General features: G+C 45.9%; 1 protein-coding gene across 6 annotated transcripts in view; it reads left to right on the top strand.

The window, feature by feature from the left end:
• INSR (insulin receptor) overlaps window positions 1–19676 on the top strand; it is a 142183-nt gene that overhangs the window by 106799 nt on the left and 15708 nt on the right. For 3 of the 6 annotated variants that reach the window (XM_061150402.1, XM_061150401.1, XM_061150400.1), the window contains exons 10-14: window positions 382–583; window positions 2515–2550; window positions 7026–7300; window positions 8247–8386; window positions 14495–14654. In XM_061150402.1, coding sequence (XP_061006385.1) covers window positions 382–583; window positions 2515–2550; window positions 7026–7300; window positions 8247–8386; window positions 14495–14654 — 813 coding nt within the window. The remainder of the gene's footprint in view (window positions 1–381; window positions 584–2514; window positions 2551–7025; window positions 7301–8246; window positions 8387–14494; window positions 14655–19676) is intronic. The other 3 variants (XM_061150405.1, XM_061150403.1, XM_061150404.1) reach the window with 1 other exon arrangement.

Genomic DNA, 19676 nt, shown 5'->3' with positions numbered 1-19676 from the left:
GGGACTGCTTAGCATCACTTTCTCTGAGACATTCGCCCCAGAGACCCTCTGTCCTTTTCCCCTGCCATCTGACACACAGCATATGCATTTCTTAGTTTACTGTATATTCCTCCCACTCCCATGCACCTCAATGGCTGGAATGTTAAGTTCCCCAAGGGCAGGGACACACACAGTTACCTTTCGCCTCCAGCCTTGTGGGGTTGTGGTTTCCGACAGTGTCCGGCTGCATGCTGACGGGCACCTTCTCTGCAGGATCTCTGCGCTGAGCTCTGTCCATGTGCCCAGCCACTTTGAAAAGGTCCCCCTTGCTCTGCATGTGTGTGTAGGTGGTGGGGGACGGGAACGGGATGGGGTCTTGAGCCCTGCTCTGCCTTTCCCTAGGGTTGAAGCTGCCCTCCCGGACCTGGTCTCCGCCGTTCGAGGCGGAGGGGTCCCAGAAGCACAACCAGAGTGAGTATGAGGAATCTGCTGGCGAATGCTGCTCCTGCCCGAAGACCGACTCTCAGATCCTCAAGGAGCTGGAGGAGTCCTCGTTCAGGAAGACGTTTGAAGACTACCTGCACAACGTGGTTTTCATCCCCAGGTCAGGATCTGTTACTGGCTTGGGGTCTCAGGTCTTTAGGGAACAAGACAAAATGGGGGCAGACGCAGAGGATAGGCAGAGTCCACGCTGAGCCACTTCCCTGGATGCAGGAAGAGATTTTGAGATTATAACAAGTGCCTTACCAGGAAGAGGAATTGCCCCAACTCCCCGCTCAAAAGGAGGAGTGTTTAAAAAATTCAGCCTTTTCTCTCTGATATCTCATGAACTCAACCTCTGGTCTCAGTCTGAGTTCTGATGAATTCCATTAGATTATTGTTGATTATTACCTAATCAATTGATTATAGATAGTAAATTCAATTATTAGATTAGATGACAGAGAGCTGCATGCCCAGCCCAATGCTTGATTTATGGCTGAGTCTCAAGCTCAGCGCTTTCCCTTTTTTTAATCTAAGGAAATTTCTCATCCTTCCAGAACTTTCCATGGCCTCGTCAAAACCCCAGAGTCTTCACTGTTTAAACATGTTTCCTTTAGTGAGTGAAGGGGAAGTAAACAGAGGGTCTGCAGTAAAAATGACTCTTGGTTTTTTCATACCTCTTTATCCCTCCTGCAAGCTGAGACACTTAGTTCTGTAGAAGGCAAGTTTCTGTGGGTCACAGGTTGTTCTACCGCTCTCGGTGCCTCAGTTTATTCACCTGAGGAATGGAGAGAAAAGTGGTTCCTATATTTTACGGCTGTGAGATTACACGAGTCCCACAGGGATTCTCAGCCTTGCTGCTGTTGACATGAGGAGCCAGCCCATTCTCTGGGGTGGGACCATCCTGCGCAGGGTAGGATGTTGAGCTGCATCCTGGGCCTCCAGCCAGTAGGTGGCAGTAGCACTGTCTGCATCTTAATAAGCTCATGAGTCTTTCTGCTAACCCACTGAAGCACTTGCCAACTGCCTTTTATGGGTCCAAAGCCTTTTTTATCCCCCCTAACTCTGCCCAGGTTTACAAAGCAAATGTGCTGGGAGCTTTCAATTGCCCCCACCCGCTCCACTCTTGACCCTTCCCCCTAACAGACTTCACCAGATGGCTACCCAGAAGTGTCCAGTACATTTCCAAGTCATTTCCAAAGTGGATCAACCTCCCGTCCCCAAAGGTTGCACTGAGATAAAACAAGATTTGAAAGTGGGTCTCTTCAGAGGTTCAGCATTGCTCCTGCTAGAGACTTCATTAGAACTGTCAATATATAACATTTCTTTTCTCTTTCTTGCCTTCTTATCTGACCCTGAGTCCAAAAGAACACTGAATGGCACAGACCAGGTGTGGAGACAGTTATTGTTACACCCATTAAAACTCCACCAGACTCAAAGATAGTGGCAGTGTCAGTCATGAGGTTTAAAACTAGTCTAGACTTCCCCTGTGGCCCAGTGATTAAGACTCTTGGCTTCCAATACAGGGGACATGGGTTCAATCCCTGGTCGGGGAAGATCCCACATGCTGCGTGCTTCTGTGCTCAGGCAGTCAGTCGTGTCCGACTCTGTGTGACCCCATGGACTGTAGCCCACCAGGCTCCTCTGTCCAGGGGATTCTCCAGGCTAGGATCCTGGAGTGGGTTGCCGTGCCCTCCTCCAGGGGATCTTCCTCACCCAGGGATCGAACCTGCATCTCCTGCACTGTAGACGGATTCTTTACCACTGAGCCACAGGGGAAGCCATGGCATGACCCAAAAGAAAAAAGTAGTGTTACCTTTGACATCTCATGGGAACCCCTGATGACTAGGTCTCGGGGGTGTTTTCTTGACTCCCTCCTCCCAACTGCTTGCCGTGTCCTACACCTGCTGGGGAAGATGTGGTTCAAGTGATGGGAACAAGTGACCCGTGGTCTGGGGCAAGCGCCCTCGGGCTGCTGGCACAGGCTGTCAGAAGGAAGAGGTCTGTCTGAAGAAGTTCTGTCTGTCCTCAAAGCGGCTGGTTTTGTTTTCACAGAAAATCATCTTCAGGCCCTGTTGCCGAGGACGCTAGGTACGACTCACCTGTGGGACGTCCGCGTGGCCCCTGGTGGCTGCACAGTGCAGGGCCAGTGGGCCCGCGGGGCAGGAAGCATGTTGAGCCCCTTTGAGATCCCCGGGGGCCTTCTGTGGTTTGATGCATGCATCGCGCTGTTCTGCCGAGAGGGGGCGCTTCACAAATTCACACGTTAAACACCTTCACCCTGAGATGGAACCTGGGCATGATTGTGGGGGGGGGGGGGGGGGGGGCGGAATATCCTAACTAACACACTCTTACTAAAACATAGAATCGAGGGTGTACTTCCTAGGGGGCTTCCAAGATGCTGCCCATTCTTCCTCCATGCCGTGACACATTTATTTATCAAGCCTGCCGTTTGTGCAGAACTGTGCGGGGCACCCAGTCAGGCGAAACCACTTAGCGGCAGGGCGTGGGGAAAGCTGATCCGGGAGAGGAACATTTTTATCTGGGGTGACTAGTGCGGGATGACGAGCAGGCCTGAGCACAGGTGTGCTATGTCCCTGTATTCCGCTGAGGACAGTCAGGGATGCTCCCCTTTGACGTGTGTCTTAGAGAGTCAACTATGCTTCAATGTGAGGAAACTCTGCTGGCTCAGCTGGTAAAGAATCCGCCTAAAAAAAAAAAAAAAAAAAAAAAAAAAGAATCCGCCTGCAATGCAGAAGACCCCGGCTTGATTACTGGGTCGGGAACATTCCGCTGGAGAAGGGATAGGCTACCCACTCCAGGATTTATGGGCTTCCCTGGTAGCTCAGACGGTAAAGAATCCGCCTACAGTGCGGGATACCTGGGTTCGATCCCTGAGTTGAGAAGATCCCCTGGAAAAGGGAATGGCTACTCACTCCAGTATTCTTGCCTGGAGAATCCCATGGACAGAGGAGCTTGGTGGGCCACAGTTCATGGAGTTGCAAAGAGTCAGACACGACTGAGCAACTAATTACAGCACGTCTCAATTTTTTAAAAAAAAAGAGAGAGAAGGACTGAAGGCTGAGGGGGTGTCCTGGAGGAGAGGACAGGCAGAGAGAACGTGGCGAAAGGGAAGTCGGTGGAAAGAATCCTGGACTCTTGGGAAGAACAGGAGGGGAGACTGGAAAGGCAGAGTAAGAGCTATGAAGAACAATTTTATTCTTACAAGGGAGGGTTTATTTATTTTCAGGCAATGTTCGACCCCAGTCTGCCCTCTAGTGGCCATTTGGAATATAATCTGTAGTAAAGAAAGATTTGGGCTTCCCTGATGGTTCAGATGGTAAAGAATCTGCCTGCGATGCAGGAGACCCAGGTTCGATCCCTGGGTGGGGAAGATCCCTTGGAGCAAGAAATGGCAACCCACTCCAGTATTCTTGCCTGGAAAATCCTGTGGACAGAGGAGCCTGGCAGGTCACAGTTGATGGAGTTGCAAACAGTCAGACACGACTGTAGCACAATGGCTCAGTGGCTAAAGAATCCACCCACAAATGTCCTAAACAAAGCACTCTGCTTGCAATACCATCAATCTTATAAGTGTAAGGATGGTTCAAGATCAGGTGTTCTGATAGTAGAATCTAATTCATCAAGAGATTCAATAAGGAAAGTCATAATAATCTCATTAAATAACATTTATTAAAAATTATGGGGGGGGGGGTGGTGTTCCCTGGGTGTCCAGTGGTTAAGATCCTGTGCTTCCACCGCAGGTGATGTAGATTCAACCCCTGGCTGGGGAACTAAGATTTTTAAAATTACTAACCTAAAGAGGCTGGAATCAAGATTGCTGGGAGAAATATCAATAACCTCAGATATGCAGATGACACCACCCTTATGGCAGAAAGTGAAGAAGAACTAAAGAGCCTCTTGATGAAAGTCAAAGAGGAGAGTGAAAAAGTTGGCTTAAAACTCAACATTCAGAAAACTAAGATCATGGCATCTGGTCCCATCACTTCATGGGAAGTAGATGGGAAAACAATGGAAACAATGAGAGACTTTATTTTGGGGGGCTCCAAAATCACTTTAGATGTTGACTGCAGTCATGAAATTAAAAGATGCTTTCTCCTTGGAAGAAAAGCTATGACCAACCTAGACAGCATATTAAAAAGCAGAGACATTACTTTGCCAACAAAGGTCCGTCTAGTCAAGGCTATGGTTTTTCCAGTAGTCATGTATGGATGTGAGAGTTGGACTATAAAGAAAGCTTAGCACCGAAGAATTGATGCTTTTGAACTGTGGTGTTGGAGAAGACTCTTGAGAGTCCCTTGGACTGCAAGGAGATCCAACCAGTCCATCCTAAAGGAAGTCAACCCTGACTATTCATTGGAAGCACTGATGCTAAAGCTGAAGCTCCAATACTTTGGCCACCTGTTGCAAAGAGTTGACTCATTGAAAAGACCCTGATGCTGGGAAAGACTGAAGGTGGTAGGAGAAGGGGACGACAGAGGATGAGATGGTTGGATGGTATCACTGACTATTGAGTTTGAGTAAGCTCCAGGAGTTGGTCATGGACAGGAAAGCCTGGCGTGCTGCAGTCCATGGGGTCTCAAAGAGCCAGACGTGACTGAGTGACTGAACTGAACTGAACTTAAAGAAAGGCGGTGGGGGAGAGGCCTTTTATAAAGCTAGGACTAGAAAACTTCAGCAACAAGATAAATATTATTTAGATGAAACCAACATCCAAAGTAACATCTTTCTTAAAATTATTCCTGTTTACTTTGGAAGGAAGCCAATCTCATCATAACTAATTAACGATTCTCTGCGTATCTAGCCAATGCAGTAATGCAGAAATGAGAATTGGAATGGATTGTGGGAAACAAAAGCATTGACATTTTCAGGTATTCTTATTCAAGAGTAGACAGCCTGCCTGTTTTTGTCCACAAGTTTTATTGGAATGTAGCCAGGCCCACTTGTTTACATCATGTCTCTGGCTCTTTCCAAGCTGCCATGGCTTGAAAGCCATTGCAAGTTGAACAGCTGTGACAAAAAACACATGTCTGGCAAAACCCCAAATATTTACTATCTAGCATTTATGGGACAAGTTTACTGACCCTTTATCTAAGAGTATTCCTTGAAAACCTAAGAAAATCAACCCTGAAACTCTTAGAATGAGTTTCAGAAAGTAGGTACAATATAAATAAACAAAGAGACAAGATATATCAGTGTGCTAAGCTGCTTCAGTCGAGTCTAACTCTTTGGGACCCTATGGACTGTAGCCTGCCAATCCCCTCTGTCCCTGGGATTCCCCAGGCAAGAATACTGGGGGCCGGTTGCCATGCCCTCCTCTGAGGGGTCGAACCCACGTCTCATCTCCTGCGTTGGCAGGCAGGTTTTTTTCTTACCACGATTGCCACCTGGGAAGCCCCTTTATGGGTGAGACCACAAGTCAGTTTAAAGGGTCTGGAGGATAGCAATTTAGCCATAGGTATGAAGAGGCATAATCTAACAATTTCTTAGAAACTACTTTTAGGAATTGATGAGACACGTGGACAGTGATCACAGTAATATTTACAATAGCAAAAATAATGGGGAATATGCTTATATTTTAAAAATTGGAGGATGACTAAGTAAATTATGGTTCTTGCATTAAATGGAATATTCTACAGGTTTCCAAGTTTCTGCAATGAGCATGTGGCACTTTCATAACAAGCAGGGAATATCTTCATGTTGAAGAAGAAAAAAAAAAAAGTAAATTCCTTCCTACTTGAGACATTATGTTTTCAGGAAAATATTTGAGATTGTTTCTAATACAAGTGAGCCAAGTGGATTATAGAACTAGCTTGATCCTCCCATTATACCCATATGTAACATTCACAGAAAAAATAATTGCCCAAAGGACAAAGCAGTCAGTGGAATGCTGAGGAATTCAAATTTTCTTTATACCTTTCTTTTTGGATTTATAATTTTTTTAGGCTATGAACATTTTTCTTCGTCTTTTAAAGGGGAGAAAAGGTGCCAATCGCATAGGCAATTATGGGAGTTACCCTTAGCAACCTGAGTGTTAAGATTTTTTTTTTTTACCAAGGATTGAAGTTTAATCACTTAGATTATGCCATTGTCCTAAAGGGTCCTAAGAATAAGAAGATGTATTTCTCCTGGTTAAACTGGTGATGGTGTCAAGTAGCTTGAACCATTTGGCAGGGTTAGATTCATACACTTTTGGCATCTCATTTTTGACACTGATTCTGGCTGGACTGTTCATCTGCAAAATGAAAATCTGAAATTAAGCATGTTGAGGGGAATATTGGTGTGTCTACTATGGGTGGTCCCAGAGCCTCCCCACTCCTCTCTTGGGGTGGGCTTGCCTGACATGATGCCTAGGAGGGCATCTTCTTTAAAAGTGACTCTGGGTTATAATTCCTGGAAATTTACATTGTAATCTACACGCTCCTCCCCTTGAATCTCACTGAGTGAGATTCATCTCAGTCTTTGGTTTTAAGCCTTTTATTCTCCAGCAGCATTTTTTCAAAGATGGTGATTGTATGACCAGGTGTGTCCCCCTGTCATGACAGGCCATCAAGGAAACGCAGAGCCCTTGGTGATGTGGGGAATGTGACAGCGGCCATACCCACCTTTCTGGGGTTCCCCAATACCTCCTCCACCAGCATGCCCACGAGCTCGGAGGAGCACAGACCCTTCGAGAAAGTGGTGAACAAGGAGTCGCTGGTCATCTCCGGCCTGCGTCACTTTACTGGCTATCGCATCGAGCTTCAGGCTTGCAACCAAGATTCTCCCGAGGAGAGGTGTAGTGTGGCTGCCTACGTCAGCGCCAGGACCATGCCTGAAGGTAGGTCGACTCATCGCAGAGCCAAGATTCGCAGGCTGACCAAGGAAGCTCTCCACTCTCTAGGCAGCATACGTGAGACTTTATTTGCCTTCATCATTTTTCATTTTCCCCTGAGATGCAGTGGACATAAAACATTGTGTAAATTTCAGGTGTACAATGTGTTGATTTGCTCCACTTATATATTGCAAAATCTTTACCACAATAGCATTAGCTAACATCTCCATCAAGGCACATAATTACCATTTCTTGTTTGTGGTGAGAAGATTTCAGATCTACTCTCTTAGCGGCTTTCAAGTATAAAACACAGTATTATTAACTTTGTGCTTGCCTGGTGGCTCAGACAGTAAAGAGTCTGCCTGCAGTGCAAGAGACCTGGGTTCGATCCCTGGGTTGGGAAGATCCCCTGGAGAAGGGACTGGCAACCCACTCCAGTATTCTTGCCTGGAGAATCCCATGGACAGAGGAGCCTGGTGGGCTACAGTCCATGGCCTCACAGAGGTCACACATAACTGAGCAACACACACATACATTGTTAACTATAATCATCTTTCTTGTTGTTTAGTTGCTAAGTTGTGTCTGACTCTTTTTCAGTATGTGAGTCATAAGAAAAATAAAGTGAAATTAAGAAATACATACATATATAATATATACTATATATATATATATATATATATATATATATATATATATATATAGTATGTTAGGGTTTTCCAGAGAAACCTAACCAACAGTATGTAAGATAGATCAATAGATACATAAATAGATAGATAGATGGATAGATAGACATAAATATGTAAAGAATTCCACGAGAATGTCCATTCTCCAATAAGGGAAATGGAACACAGGAAAGTTACACAACCAGTTTAAGGTCGCTCACCTGCTCAGTGGGGGAGGTGGGGCTTGATCCAGGGATGGAGTCCCCAACACTAATCACTGCTCCTTACAGCCAAGGCAGACGATATTGTTGGCCCCGTGACCCATGAAATCTTCGAGAACAACGTCGTTCACTTGATGTGGCAGGAGCCCAAGGAACCCAACGGCCTGATTGTGCTGTATGAAGTGAGTTATCGACGATACGGCGAAGAGGTAAGATCCCCGATGCCTGGGAATGTGCCTTCCAGACTGTTATTGGTACCTCCTTCCTTTTTGTAAATTCTGGCCCTCGTGCTTCTCTCATTAGATGCTTTGTTATGAAGACTCAAAGCCTTGATATATGACTTTCCAGGGAGATGGGTCAGGTCCAACATTTTATTGTAGCTAAACTCTCCCGAGGACTCTGTGCCCCATGCATGCTAAATGCTTTGTACATGGTATCTCATTTATCCAATTTTACCACATCTAACATGTGATAAGAAGCCCTGTTATTCTCACAGACTGCTTGGAAAGAAAAAGGTGCTGCCCATTCTAACTGTAAGATGCATTCAGATTTCAGAGATGTCAAATGTAGAAATACTATGTCTCTTGGGATCAATGAAGTACAATAAATCCTCAGAAAACCCGGTGAGCTTACTACTGACTGAGGCACCCAGAATTTAAATTGCATCCAAGGTTTATAAGAACAGAATCAGGATTTGAACCCAAGGCTAATCCAGGGGTTGGCAATTCTTTCTGTAAAGGTCCAGGTCCAAAACATGTTTGGCTTTGTGGTCAGATGGTGTCTGCAGCTACTCAATTCTGCCTTTGCATTGTGAAAGCCACGTGCAGATAATATGTAAATGAAGGGGGATGGCTGTGTGCCATTAAAACTTTATTTGCAAAAACAGGCAGCAAGCAGGCTGGATTTGCTGGCCCCCGTTCTAAGCTAGTAACCACTGTGGGGCAAGTCTCTATCCTCAGATGTGGCTTATTGTCTACCTGTGGCTCCGTGGTAAAGAATCCGCCTGCCAACGTAGAAGACGCAGGAGACGCAGGCACGATCCCTGGGCCTGGAAGGTTTCCTTGGAGGAGGAAATGGTAACCCACTCCAGGATTCTTGCCTGGAGAATCCCATGGACAGAGGAGTCTGGCAGGCTACAGTCCATGGGGTCGCAAAGAGCCAGACACGGCTGAATGACTAAGCACGCACGCACGCCAGAGAGGCACTGCTGAGGCTTGGACTGATTGGGGCCACTTCTCCCATTTACTGGATGACTTCAGGCGGATGTCAGGTCACCTCCCTGAGCTGACCCAGGGGGTATACCCTGCCATCAGTTGAGCCCTTTGCAAGGATCCATTTATACCTCACAATGACCCTACAAGGTAGAATCTGCTGGTGAGTGTCTCCCTTTATGGCTGAGAGAATGGAAATTTAGGGAGCCAAATAGACTTTCTCAAGGTTACACATCCAACACTCAAACCCAGACCCTTGGACTCTGGCACCTGCCATCTGCCATTGAGTGTGATCATGTGGATCAGAGGTAATTTTCTATAAGGGGCCAGAAAGTGAATATTTTCACCTTTTGGAACCATACAGTCTCTGGGTCAGTTGCTTGACACTGACATCATAGCTTCAAAGCGGACACAGACAGAATGAAAATGAATGGGCATGGCCATTTGCCAATAAAACTTTATTTACAAAATCAAGCAATGAACCAGATTCAGCCTGTGGGCTCTAGTTTGCCAACCACTAAACAGAGGTTGTTGGCTTCCCCAGTGGCTCAGCAGTAAAGAATCTGCCTGCAGTGCAGGAGCTGCAGGAGATGTGGGTTCGATCCCTGAGTCAGGAAGATCCCCTGGAGGAGGGCATGGCAACCTACTCCATATTTCTTGCCTGGAGAATCCCATGGATAAAGGAACCTGGTGGGCTACAGTCCATGGGGTCGCAAAGAATCAGACACAACTGACTTAACACGCACGCAACAGAGGTTGGTGGGCACAGCTCAGCATCCCCAAGCCAGAGATGACAAATGGACCTCCATCTGTTGATCCTTCCTGGAACCACATCTCTGGATGCCCAGATACTCAGCTTTGATGATGATTTCGAATTGAAATCAGCAAACTATGATCTACGGGCCAAACTGGCCCCTGGCCTGTTTTTGTATGTCCTGCAGACAGTTGTCAAAAGAAACATTTGTCAAGGAAAAACATGCACCAGTGTGAGTCTAGTGACCGAGCCCAGAATCAGTGTGGGAGAGGAGCCTTCAGGGGTATATAAAGAGAGGCACAATTCACAGGGAGCCACTAGTGATTTTAGTGAAATTTAATATCTCATCCCATATATATTAATCCCATTTGTTCTAAAGAAGTAGTTCAGATTTGGGTTGGTAGCAAAGCTTTATGCATAAAAATTTTACCACTAGCAAAAAGTGCAAGCCACTAGAAGAAGAATGGATACATAGAAGATGGTGCATAGATAAAACTGGTGGATATACAGTCTTTTAAAGTTTTTATGTTGGGGGTGATCATGGTCCAGTATAATGAGGAGACTGAGATTTCCAGCTCTGGATTTTAGATTCTCTGAGCCATTACTCTTCATCTTCCACCAGCAGCCATGAAAGTAACTTATGACAAAAGGGAAGCTTATTGGCTTCCACAACCAGCTGATGGAGTTCAGGCACAGCTGGATCCAGATTCCTTTGGCTCTTTTGTGTCTCAAGGGTCCTTGCAGTGAGCCTAGTAGCTCCTGGCTGTCCTGTGATTTTAGAGGTTCCAACCCTCATGTTCTCTCAGCACCAAGCCTGGAAGAACAGAGTCTGTGTCCCAGCATTTCCAGCCAGGCTGAGGTCACATGACACCCAGTCACACGACCAGGACAGTGCTGTGTGCTGACTGGCTTAGGCATAAGGGTTTTTAAATAACAGCTTAATTGAGATACATTCACACATGGTAAAAAATACAACCACTTAACATATTCATGTGAAGAGCTGACTCATTTGAAAAGACCCTGATGCTGGGAAAGATTGAAGGTGGGAGGAGAAGGGGACAACAGAGGATGAGATGGTTGGATGGCATCACCGACTCAATGGACATGAGTTTGAATGGACTTTGGGAGTTGGTGATGGACAGGGAGGCCTGGTGTGCTGCAGTCCATGGGGCTGCAAAGAGTCGGACACAACTGAGCGACTGAACTAAACTGAACTGAACTGAACACATATTAATACAATGCAGTGATTTGTAATATAGTTACAGAGTTGTGCTACCATCACCACAATTGCAGAATATTTTCATCACTTCTCAAAGAAAGCCTACCTCCACCTCCAGCCATTAAACCCCCAATCTTTCCTACTTCCTTTCCCTCCAGCCCTTGGCAATCACTAATCTGCTTTCTGTCTCTATGGGGACAGGTCTCTGCTACTGTGGCCATCTCATCCTCATTTGCCTGAAATTTCCCAGGTTTGAACACTAAATTCCTGCATCCTAATATAACTTGGGTTACCCTATTGGCACTGGATCCAACCCTAACTTCTCCCAGCCACTGTCGCTGGCCTGCCTCTCTCATTTCTGGAACCCAAGGGTCACCAGTAGGAATCCCTACCACCAGTCCCCATCAAAATCTCTGCCTGACCCTGATCCCAGACAGACCAGCCCTATTTGCTCTTTAGGGGAACAGGGAGTTGGAGGGAAAGTTAGGAGTGAGAGGTTGTAATACCTTAAAAGAAAAAAAAAAAACTCTTCATGAACAAAACTGGTCTGTTATTTCCATTTTCTTTAATTGTCTAGCATCGCTTTGGATAATGTGTGTGTATGCTCAGTTGCTTGGTTGTGTCTGACTCTTTGTGACCCTGTGGACTATAGCCCATCAGGCTCCTCTGTCTATGGGATTTTCCAGGCAAGAATACTGCAGTGGGTTGCCATTTCCTCTTACAGGGGATCTTCCCCACCCAGGGATTGAACCCATGACTCTGGCAACTCTTGTATTGACAGGGAGGTTCTTTACCACTGTACCACCTGGAAAATCCTTGATAAAGTAAAAAATAAAGTAAAAAAAAAAAGTTTTTTTACACCAATTGTACTGTTGGGATGTAATTTTGCCAGGTTTACAAAATTCTCTTCAGCATTTGGTGGGAGGTCATTTTTTCCCCTTATTTGCTAGCTGAACAGCCAAAATCACCATTGTTTTTGATTCTGCCTCTCCTTGAACTTCGCACCAGTCATTTCTCCCCTCACCACTTCCCCTCCCATCCTGGGACACCCTGGACCCAGGAACCATCTCCTTGGAAAGAGCATCAATTTTCAGTTTCTGTGCACTTAACATCTTTGCTTCAGCATGTTTTTGCAGTTTTGAGCTGTTTTTCGTTTTTTTCCCCCTGTTTGCACAAACTTTTCTGTAATTGGCTTCTTCACTCTTCATCAGACTTGCTTCTTGGGTTTTTTTTTTTTTTTTTTTTTTTTTTTTTTGGTGTGTCTAGTTCCTTCCATCAGGCTCCCTTCTCTGTCCTTACCCCTCGAGGTACCCGACCAGCACTGGAGGCTATATTTTCCCTTTCTCCCCGGATAGCAGCTCCCTTTGGTTTCTATATTTGCTTATTTGTCCCTTTCCACTTGGTGACTCATTCGACTTGGAAGAACCTTTGGACTAGACTTCCCCACCCCTACCACTAGCCTGATCTGTTTTCTTGTTGTTATTATCACATGATAAGCACGGGAGTTTTTACGTTTCTCTCCCTCCTCCCACTCCCTCCTGAAATTTTCCAGTCCAGTTCCCTGCATGCAGTATGAACTTGGAGCTGTTTTGGAAAGTTTTAAAACTGGCCGACGCTTAGAAGTTTCATGATCATATTTCCCAGTGAGCCTTATGCTTCTCCTAATAAGCCCTGGGTTTCTTTCTTTTTACATGTTTATTGCTGGGGTGTGTATACTTACTTATCTCTACCCTTCTTGCCAGACATTTAAGTAGATCCCAACTCTTTTAGATCCCCTGGAGAAGGAATTGGCAACTCAGTCCAGTATTCTTGCCTGGGAAATCCTATGGAGAGAGAAGCCTGGCAGGCTACAGTCCATGGGGTCACAAAGAGTTGGACATGACTGAATGTGCGTGTGCGTGCACACACACACACACACACACACACACACACACACACATACACACACAAACTCTTTTAACAAATAAATCAAAAGGTTACATTGTGAGAAGGAAGCTGTTTTAAAATTTGTCCTTAAGACATTAAGTCCATGTATCTGTTTGGTTCTTAGGTGATTTAGGAGATCTGGGTTTCTTCTTTCCTGCCCTCCTGGAGTCCTGGTGAAAATACTCCGTGGTGGTTTCAAGGATTCTCAAGAGCTAAGAATCACTTTCACATCTTCAAACAGTTGAAAAAAATTCAAAAGAAAAATAGTAGCTCGTGTGTGTGTATGTGTGTGTGCTAGTCGCTCAGTTGTGTCTGACTGTTTGTGACCCCATAGACTGTAGCCTGCCAGGCTCCTCTGTCCATGGATTTCTCCAGGCAAGAATACTGGAGTGGGTTGCCATTCCCTTCTCCAGGGCATCTACCTGACCTAGGGATTGAACCTGGGTCTCCTGCATTGCAGGCAGATTCTTTACTGTCTGAGCCGCCAGGGAAGCCCTAGTATCTCACATGTGTAAATTTCTGCGAGGTTCAGCTTTCAGCATCCACTGTGTCTTATGGGCACACAGCCACGCCTGTTTGTCTACGGAATTAGAGATTCAGGGTCTGGTTCTGACGGCTTTTGAGCTGTTGAAGGTTGAATTGGTAACAGTGACCACCTGGCCCCCTTGGAGCTAAAAATTATTTACTCTCTGGCCCTTTACAGCCAAAGCTCACTGACCTCTGCTCTAAGCCTCACTTTCCTTGTTTCTAACTAAGCTAAGTGTGACATCATAAGGGTTAAGTGCCATGATCTAAGCCATGTGCTTGGTTATGGTTTTGGAATATTGGCTATTATCAACAACAATGACTTTTCTGAAAGTGAAAATGTGAAAGTCACTCAGTCATGTCCAACTCTTTGCAACCCCTTGGACTGTAGCCCGCCAGGCTCCTCTGTCCATGGGGTTCTCCAGGCAAGAATACTGGAGTAGGTTGCCATTCCCTTCTCCAGGGGATCTTCCTGATGCAGGGATCGAAGCTGGGTCCCTTGCATTGCAGGTGGATTCTTTACCCTCAGAGCCACCAGGGAAGCCCGATAACCTCTCTATCGGTACCTTATCCATAGAGCTATGGTTCTGGAATCTCACGAGGTTCAAAGTTGCTCACATGTTTGCAGTGTTTATGCCTCACTCCCTCCATGTCGTTTCTGAGTGGGATCTTTGTCTTTCAGGAGCTGCACCTCTGCGTCTCCCGCCGGCATTATGCTCTGGAGCGCGGTTGCCGGTTACGTGGTCTGCCGCCTGGGAATTACAGCGTGCGAGTTCGGGCCACCTCCCTGGCAGGCAATGGGTCTTGGACGGAAGCCACCTATTTCTACGTGACAGACTATTGTAAGTCTGCACAGCCACTTCGACTGGTAGAGTCTGTGCTTGGCGCTGGGCCTAGCAGGGCATTTCAGAGGGTTCTTGGGGAAGCCTGGAGGCTGTGGGTACTGCCTCTGACCTGACCTTGGGGTCCACCGGCTGCCTTGTCCACCAGGGCAAGATGCTTGCCCTCTCTGAGCCCATGCTTCTTCATCCGACTATGGGTATAAAACTAGGAACACCACTGGAGGTGAAGGGAAGCTTCAGTGACATCATGAATGTCAAGTGGCTGGCACAGGGCGCATGAGATAAGCACGTTCGCTCCTGTTATTGGGGTCTCCGTCTTTGTCTTCAGATGGGCCATGTCCTCCAACGGAGTATGTGGGAGCTTATCTACTCAGCCTTGGGTGTGCTGGCAGGAAATGCTGCCATTGAGTGACCTGGACACACTATGGACAGTAGAATAGGGAGAGATGGGGAGAGCTGAGCTGGCCAGGGAGTGCTTCCTGGAGGTGGTGACATCTTGGCTGAAACCTGGAAGAATGTATAAGAGGGGACAGACCAGTGGGTGTAGGAACCCAGACACTTAGAAGGAGGAGCAATTCTAGACCAGGAGGAGTGGAAACTTGGGTGGGAGGGGGGCAGATAGAGCTTCTGCTTAGTTGGCTGGATTTTCATCTACCAGGCTTGGTGATATTGTGGAAAGTGGAAAGGGATTCTTGCTGGGCTGGTTCTGGCCAAGGTCGGGGTCAGGATGAGTGTTCTGACATAACCAGGCACACAGCACTGTGATTCTGATGTTTTCCACTGGAGTTAGCTCAGACTCAACAAGTTAAAGAGCATGGTTCCCACCAAAACTACCCTCACCTCAGATGCCAGATGCAAGCTTGGGGGTTCTCCACACCACCTGCACTTCTGACTGGCTGGCTACAAATTTGGGGGTTATCACAACCTGCTCAGATTTAGTTGCTTGCTAGAGAAGACTCTGATGCTGGGAAAGATTGAGGGCAGGAGTAAAAGGGGACGACAGAAGATGAGATGATTGGATGGCATCATCGACTCAATGGGCATGAGTTTCAGCAAACTCCAGGAGATAGTGAAGGACAGGGAAGCCTGGCAGTCCATGGGGTCGTAAAGAGTCAGACACGACTAAATGACCAAATAACAACCTAATGGCTCATAGAACTCAGGAAAATGCTGTGGGACAGTGACGGCTTTATTATAAAAGATGTAAGTCAGGACCACTCAGATAAAGAGCCACATAGGGCGGGGGCCAAGAGCATAGAAGACATGGGGGGACTGGAAGACATGGCTCCTGTGTCTTCTCTCCATGGAATCAGGACACATCACAGCACCATCCTGGCATATCAATGTGCCCACCAGACAGGAAGCTTCTCTGAGCCTTGGTGAACAGAGTTTTTATTGGGGTTTCATTATATCGGTGAGATTGATCAAGTCATTAACCACATGACTGAACTCCATCTCCAAACCCCCTCCCCTGTCTGGAGGCCAGGCTGAAAGTCCAACCCCTCTAATCACACACGTGATCTTCCGGTGGCCAACCCCATCTCAAACTATCTTATCTCTTAGCATAAACTCAGGTGTGTTCCAAGGGCTTCATCAATAACAAAGACACTGCTAACACAGATTTTTCAAGGATTTAGAGGGAAACCATGAACAGAATTCAAAAGAAATTATGAAAGTGGGGAAAATATTTGTGACCTCATTGACAAAGAGTTCATGTCTTTAATACAAAATGAATATGTATCTATGTCTCCTATGAGTAAAAGATATATGTCCTCACACAAAAATAAGCAAGGGATATAAATAACCAATTTTAAAATAAATTAAAAAATAGAAAACATAAGGGAAAAAATTACCAACTTCACTCAAAACCACACCAAAAGGGGGGGAAAAAAGCAAATCAAAATGAAAGATTTTTTAACTTATCAAATTGGCAAATGTTTTGCTTGTTTCTGTTACTTAATTACACGCAGTGTTGTCCAAGAGTGCAGACACATGGATGTTATTTTTCATGGTGGGTGAGTCCTAAACCACAGTCCTTTAATAATGTATATCCAAAAAAAAGTTTCTAAAAGCTTTTACTGTTTCAACTAGCAATGGTGCCTCTAGAAATTCATCTTAAGGAAATGATCAGAGATGTCACCAAAAGAAAAATGATTGAGGAAATTCAGCACAGCTTACTAATTGTAGCTAACAATGGAGAATTAAATATTCAACACATTCGATTAACAACTCTTTCTTAAATAATAAGGAAGCTGGCATGACACCCAGGGTGTACAATTTAAAGAGGCATTCACCCTCTGGGGGTGACTCTGCCCTGGCATGGCCCAAAGCAAGAGTTCCTCTCAAATTTTGCATCCTGGCTGCCTCCCTTCCTGAATCCTAGTTCTGGTGACCACTGGAATCTCAGGAGTGAACTGGTCTGTGGGTCTGGGAAGCAGAGGTGGGGTGGGGTGGGCAGCGTGGCTCCCAGGTGTGCCGGGTGTTGGGCAATTGGTAGCCTCCACCTTTCTGCCTCCTAGGAAAAAGGAGGAGGGATGTGCCCACCATGGCACATGACCAGATGGTTTCCATTTTTCATGTCCCATCCAACCCTGAGTATTCATTGGAAGGACTGATGCTGAAGCTGAATCTCCATTCCTTCAGCCACCTGATGTGAAGAGACGACTCATTGGAAGAGACCCTGATGCTGGGAAAGATTGAGGGCAAGAGGAGAAGGGGGCAACAGAGGATGAAATGGTTGGATGACATTATCGACTCAATGGACATGAATTTGAGCAAACTCTGGGAGACAGTGAAGGACAGGGAAACCCGGTGTGCTGCTGTTCATGGGGTCACAAAGAGTCAGACATGACTGAGCAACTGAACAACATCCAATCATCAAATATTTAGAGAGGCTTTCTCCATGTGGAAGGAGGCAGTTTGCTGTCAATTCAGGGAGGTCCAGAAGGACAAGATGTCTCCAGATAGAGCTGACCCCTAAGGGCAGCATGGAGCAGTGGTCAAGAACTTGCTCAGATGGCCTGGGTTCAAATCCCTGCTCCACCATGAATCAGCTGTTAGACTTGGGCAAGAACTCTCACTTCTCTGAGCCTCTGTGTCCCATTCTGTTAACTGGCATTGATGTTAACACCACCGCCCACCCCACCCCTGCCACTTTGGCTTATGGAATGATTAACTAATATCTCCCAGGCAGGGCGCTTCAAACAGTGCCTGGTATGTTCATAAGTGTTCAGTAAACTGTTATTATTAAAGACTCGAAGGACCAGGTTCCTTCTCTGGTTTCCCAGAACTCACTTTCTTCCTTGGCTTGGAAGCATCTGAATACATGGGTGCATTTGCAATTACAGACAATTCAGCCTTGCATGAGAATTAGAAAGAACTAAGGCTGCATAACGTTTCTTCAGTTGGTTTGGTTCTTTGGGACGACCCCCTGGCACACACAGGGCACTTCCGATGGATTCTTCATCTGCCAGAGATGCTGCTGGGATTGAAATAAGCTATTTAATTTGAAGGGTTCAGTGCAAACTGAAAAGACGTGGTCCCTTGTTTAAAAAGTGTCAAGATTTTCAAGACAGGAAGAGCAGAGCATTGAACAGAGCAGGACCTTCTGAGGGCTTCCCTAGTAGCTTCAGTTCAGTCCAGTCGCTCAGTCGTGTCCAACTCTGCAACCCCATGGACTGCAGCACGCCAGGCTTCCCTGTCCATCACCAGCTCCCGGAGCTTACTCAAACTCATGTCCATAATGTCCGTGGTGCCATCCAACCATCTCATCCTCTGTCATCCCATTCTCCTCACGCCTTCAATCATTCCCAGAATCAGGGTCTTTTCCAATGAGTTGGTTCTTCACATCAGGTGGCCAAAGTATTGGAGTTTCAGCTTCAGCATCAGTCCTTCCAATGAACATTCAGGACTGATTTCCTTTAGGATTGACTGGTGGATCTCCTTGCAGTCCAGGGGACTCTCAAGAGTCTTCTCCAACACCACAGTTCAAAAGCATCAATTCTTTGGCGCCCAGCTTTCTTTATAGTTCAGCTCTCACATCCATACATGACTACTGGAAAAACCATAGCTTTGACTAAATGGACTTTTGTTAGTAAAGCAATGTTTTTTAATATGCTGTCTAGGTTGGTCATAGCTTTTCTTCCAAGGAGCAAGTGTCTTTTAATTTCATGGTTGCAGTCATCATCTGCAGTGATTTTGGAGCTCAAGACAAAAGTGTCTCACTGTTTCCATTGCTTCCCCATCTATTTGCCATGAAGTGATGGGACCAGATGCCATGTTCTTAGTTTTCTGAATGTTGAGTTTTAAGCCAACTATTTCACTCTCCTCTTTCACGTTCATCAAGAAGCTCTTTAGTTCTTTGCTTTCTGCAATAAGGGTGGCGTCATCTGTGTATCTGAGGTTATTGATTTTTCTCCCAGCAATCTTGATTCCAGCTTGTGGTTTATCCAGCCTGGCATTTTGCGTGTTGTACTCTGCATATAAGTTAAATAAGCAGGGTGATAATACAGAGCCTTGACATACTCCTTTCCCGATTTGGAACCAGTCTGTTGTTCCATGTCCCGTTCAAACTGTTGCTTCTTGACCTGCATACAGATTTCTCAAGAGGCAGGTCAGGTGGTCTGGTATTCCCATCTCTTTAAGAATTTTTCAGTCTGTTGTGATCCACACAGTCAAAGGCTTTGACTTAGTCAATAAAGCAAAAATAGATATTTTTCTGGAACTCTCTTGCTTTTTCGATGATCCAGTGGATGTTGGCAATTTGCTCTCTGGTTCCTCTGCCTTTTCTAAATCCAGCTTGAACATCTGGAAGTTCACGATTCACATACTGTTGAAGCCTGGCTTGGAGAATTTTGAGCATTACTTTGCTAGCATGTAAGATGAGTGCAATTGTGCAGTAGTTTGAACATTCTTTGGCATTGCCTTTCTTTGGGATTGGAATGAAAAGTGACCTTTTCCAGTCCTGTGGCCACTGCTGAGTTTTCTAAATTTGCTGACATATTGAGTGCAACACTTTCACAG

Source organism: Dama dama, chromosome 9, assembly GCF_033118175.1.
Source record: "Dama dama isolate Ldn47 chromosome 9, ASM3311817v1, whole genome shotgun sequence".
Lineage (NCBI taxonomy): Eukaryota > Metazoa > Chordata > Mammalia > Artiodactyla > Cervidae > Dama > Dama dama.
The sequence above is the reverse complement of the archived record's forward strand: the minus strand, read 5'-3'. Positions and strand labels throughout refer to the sequence as shown.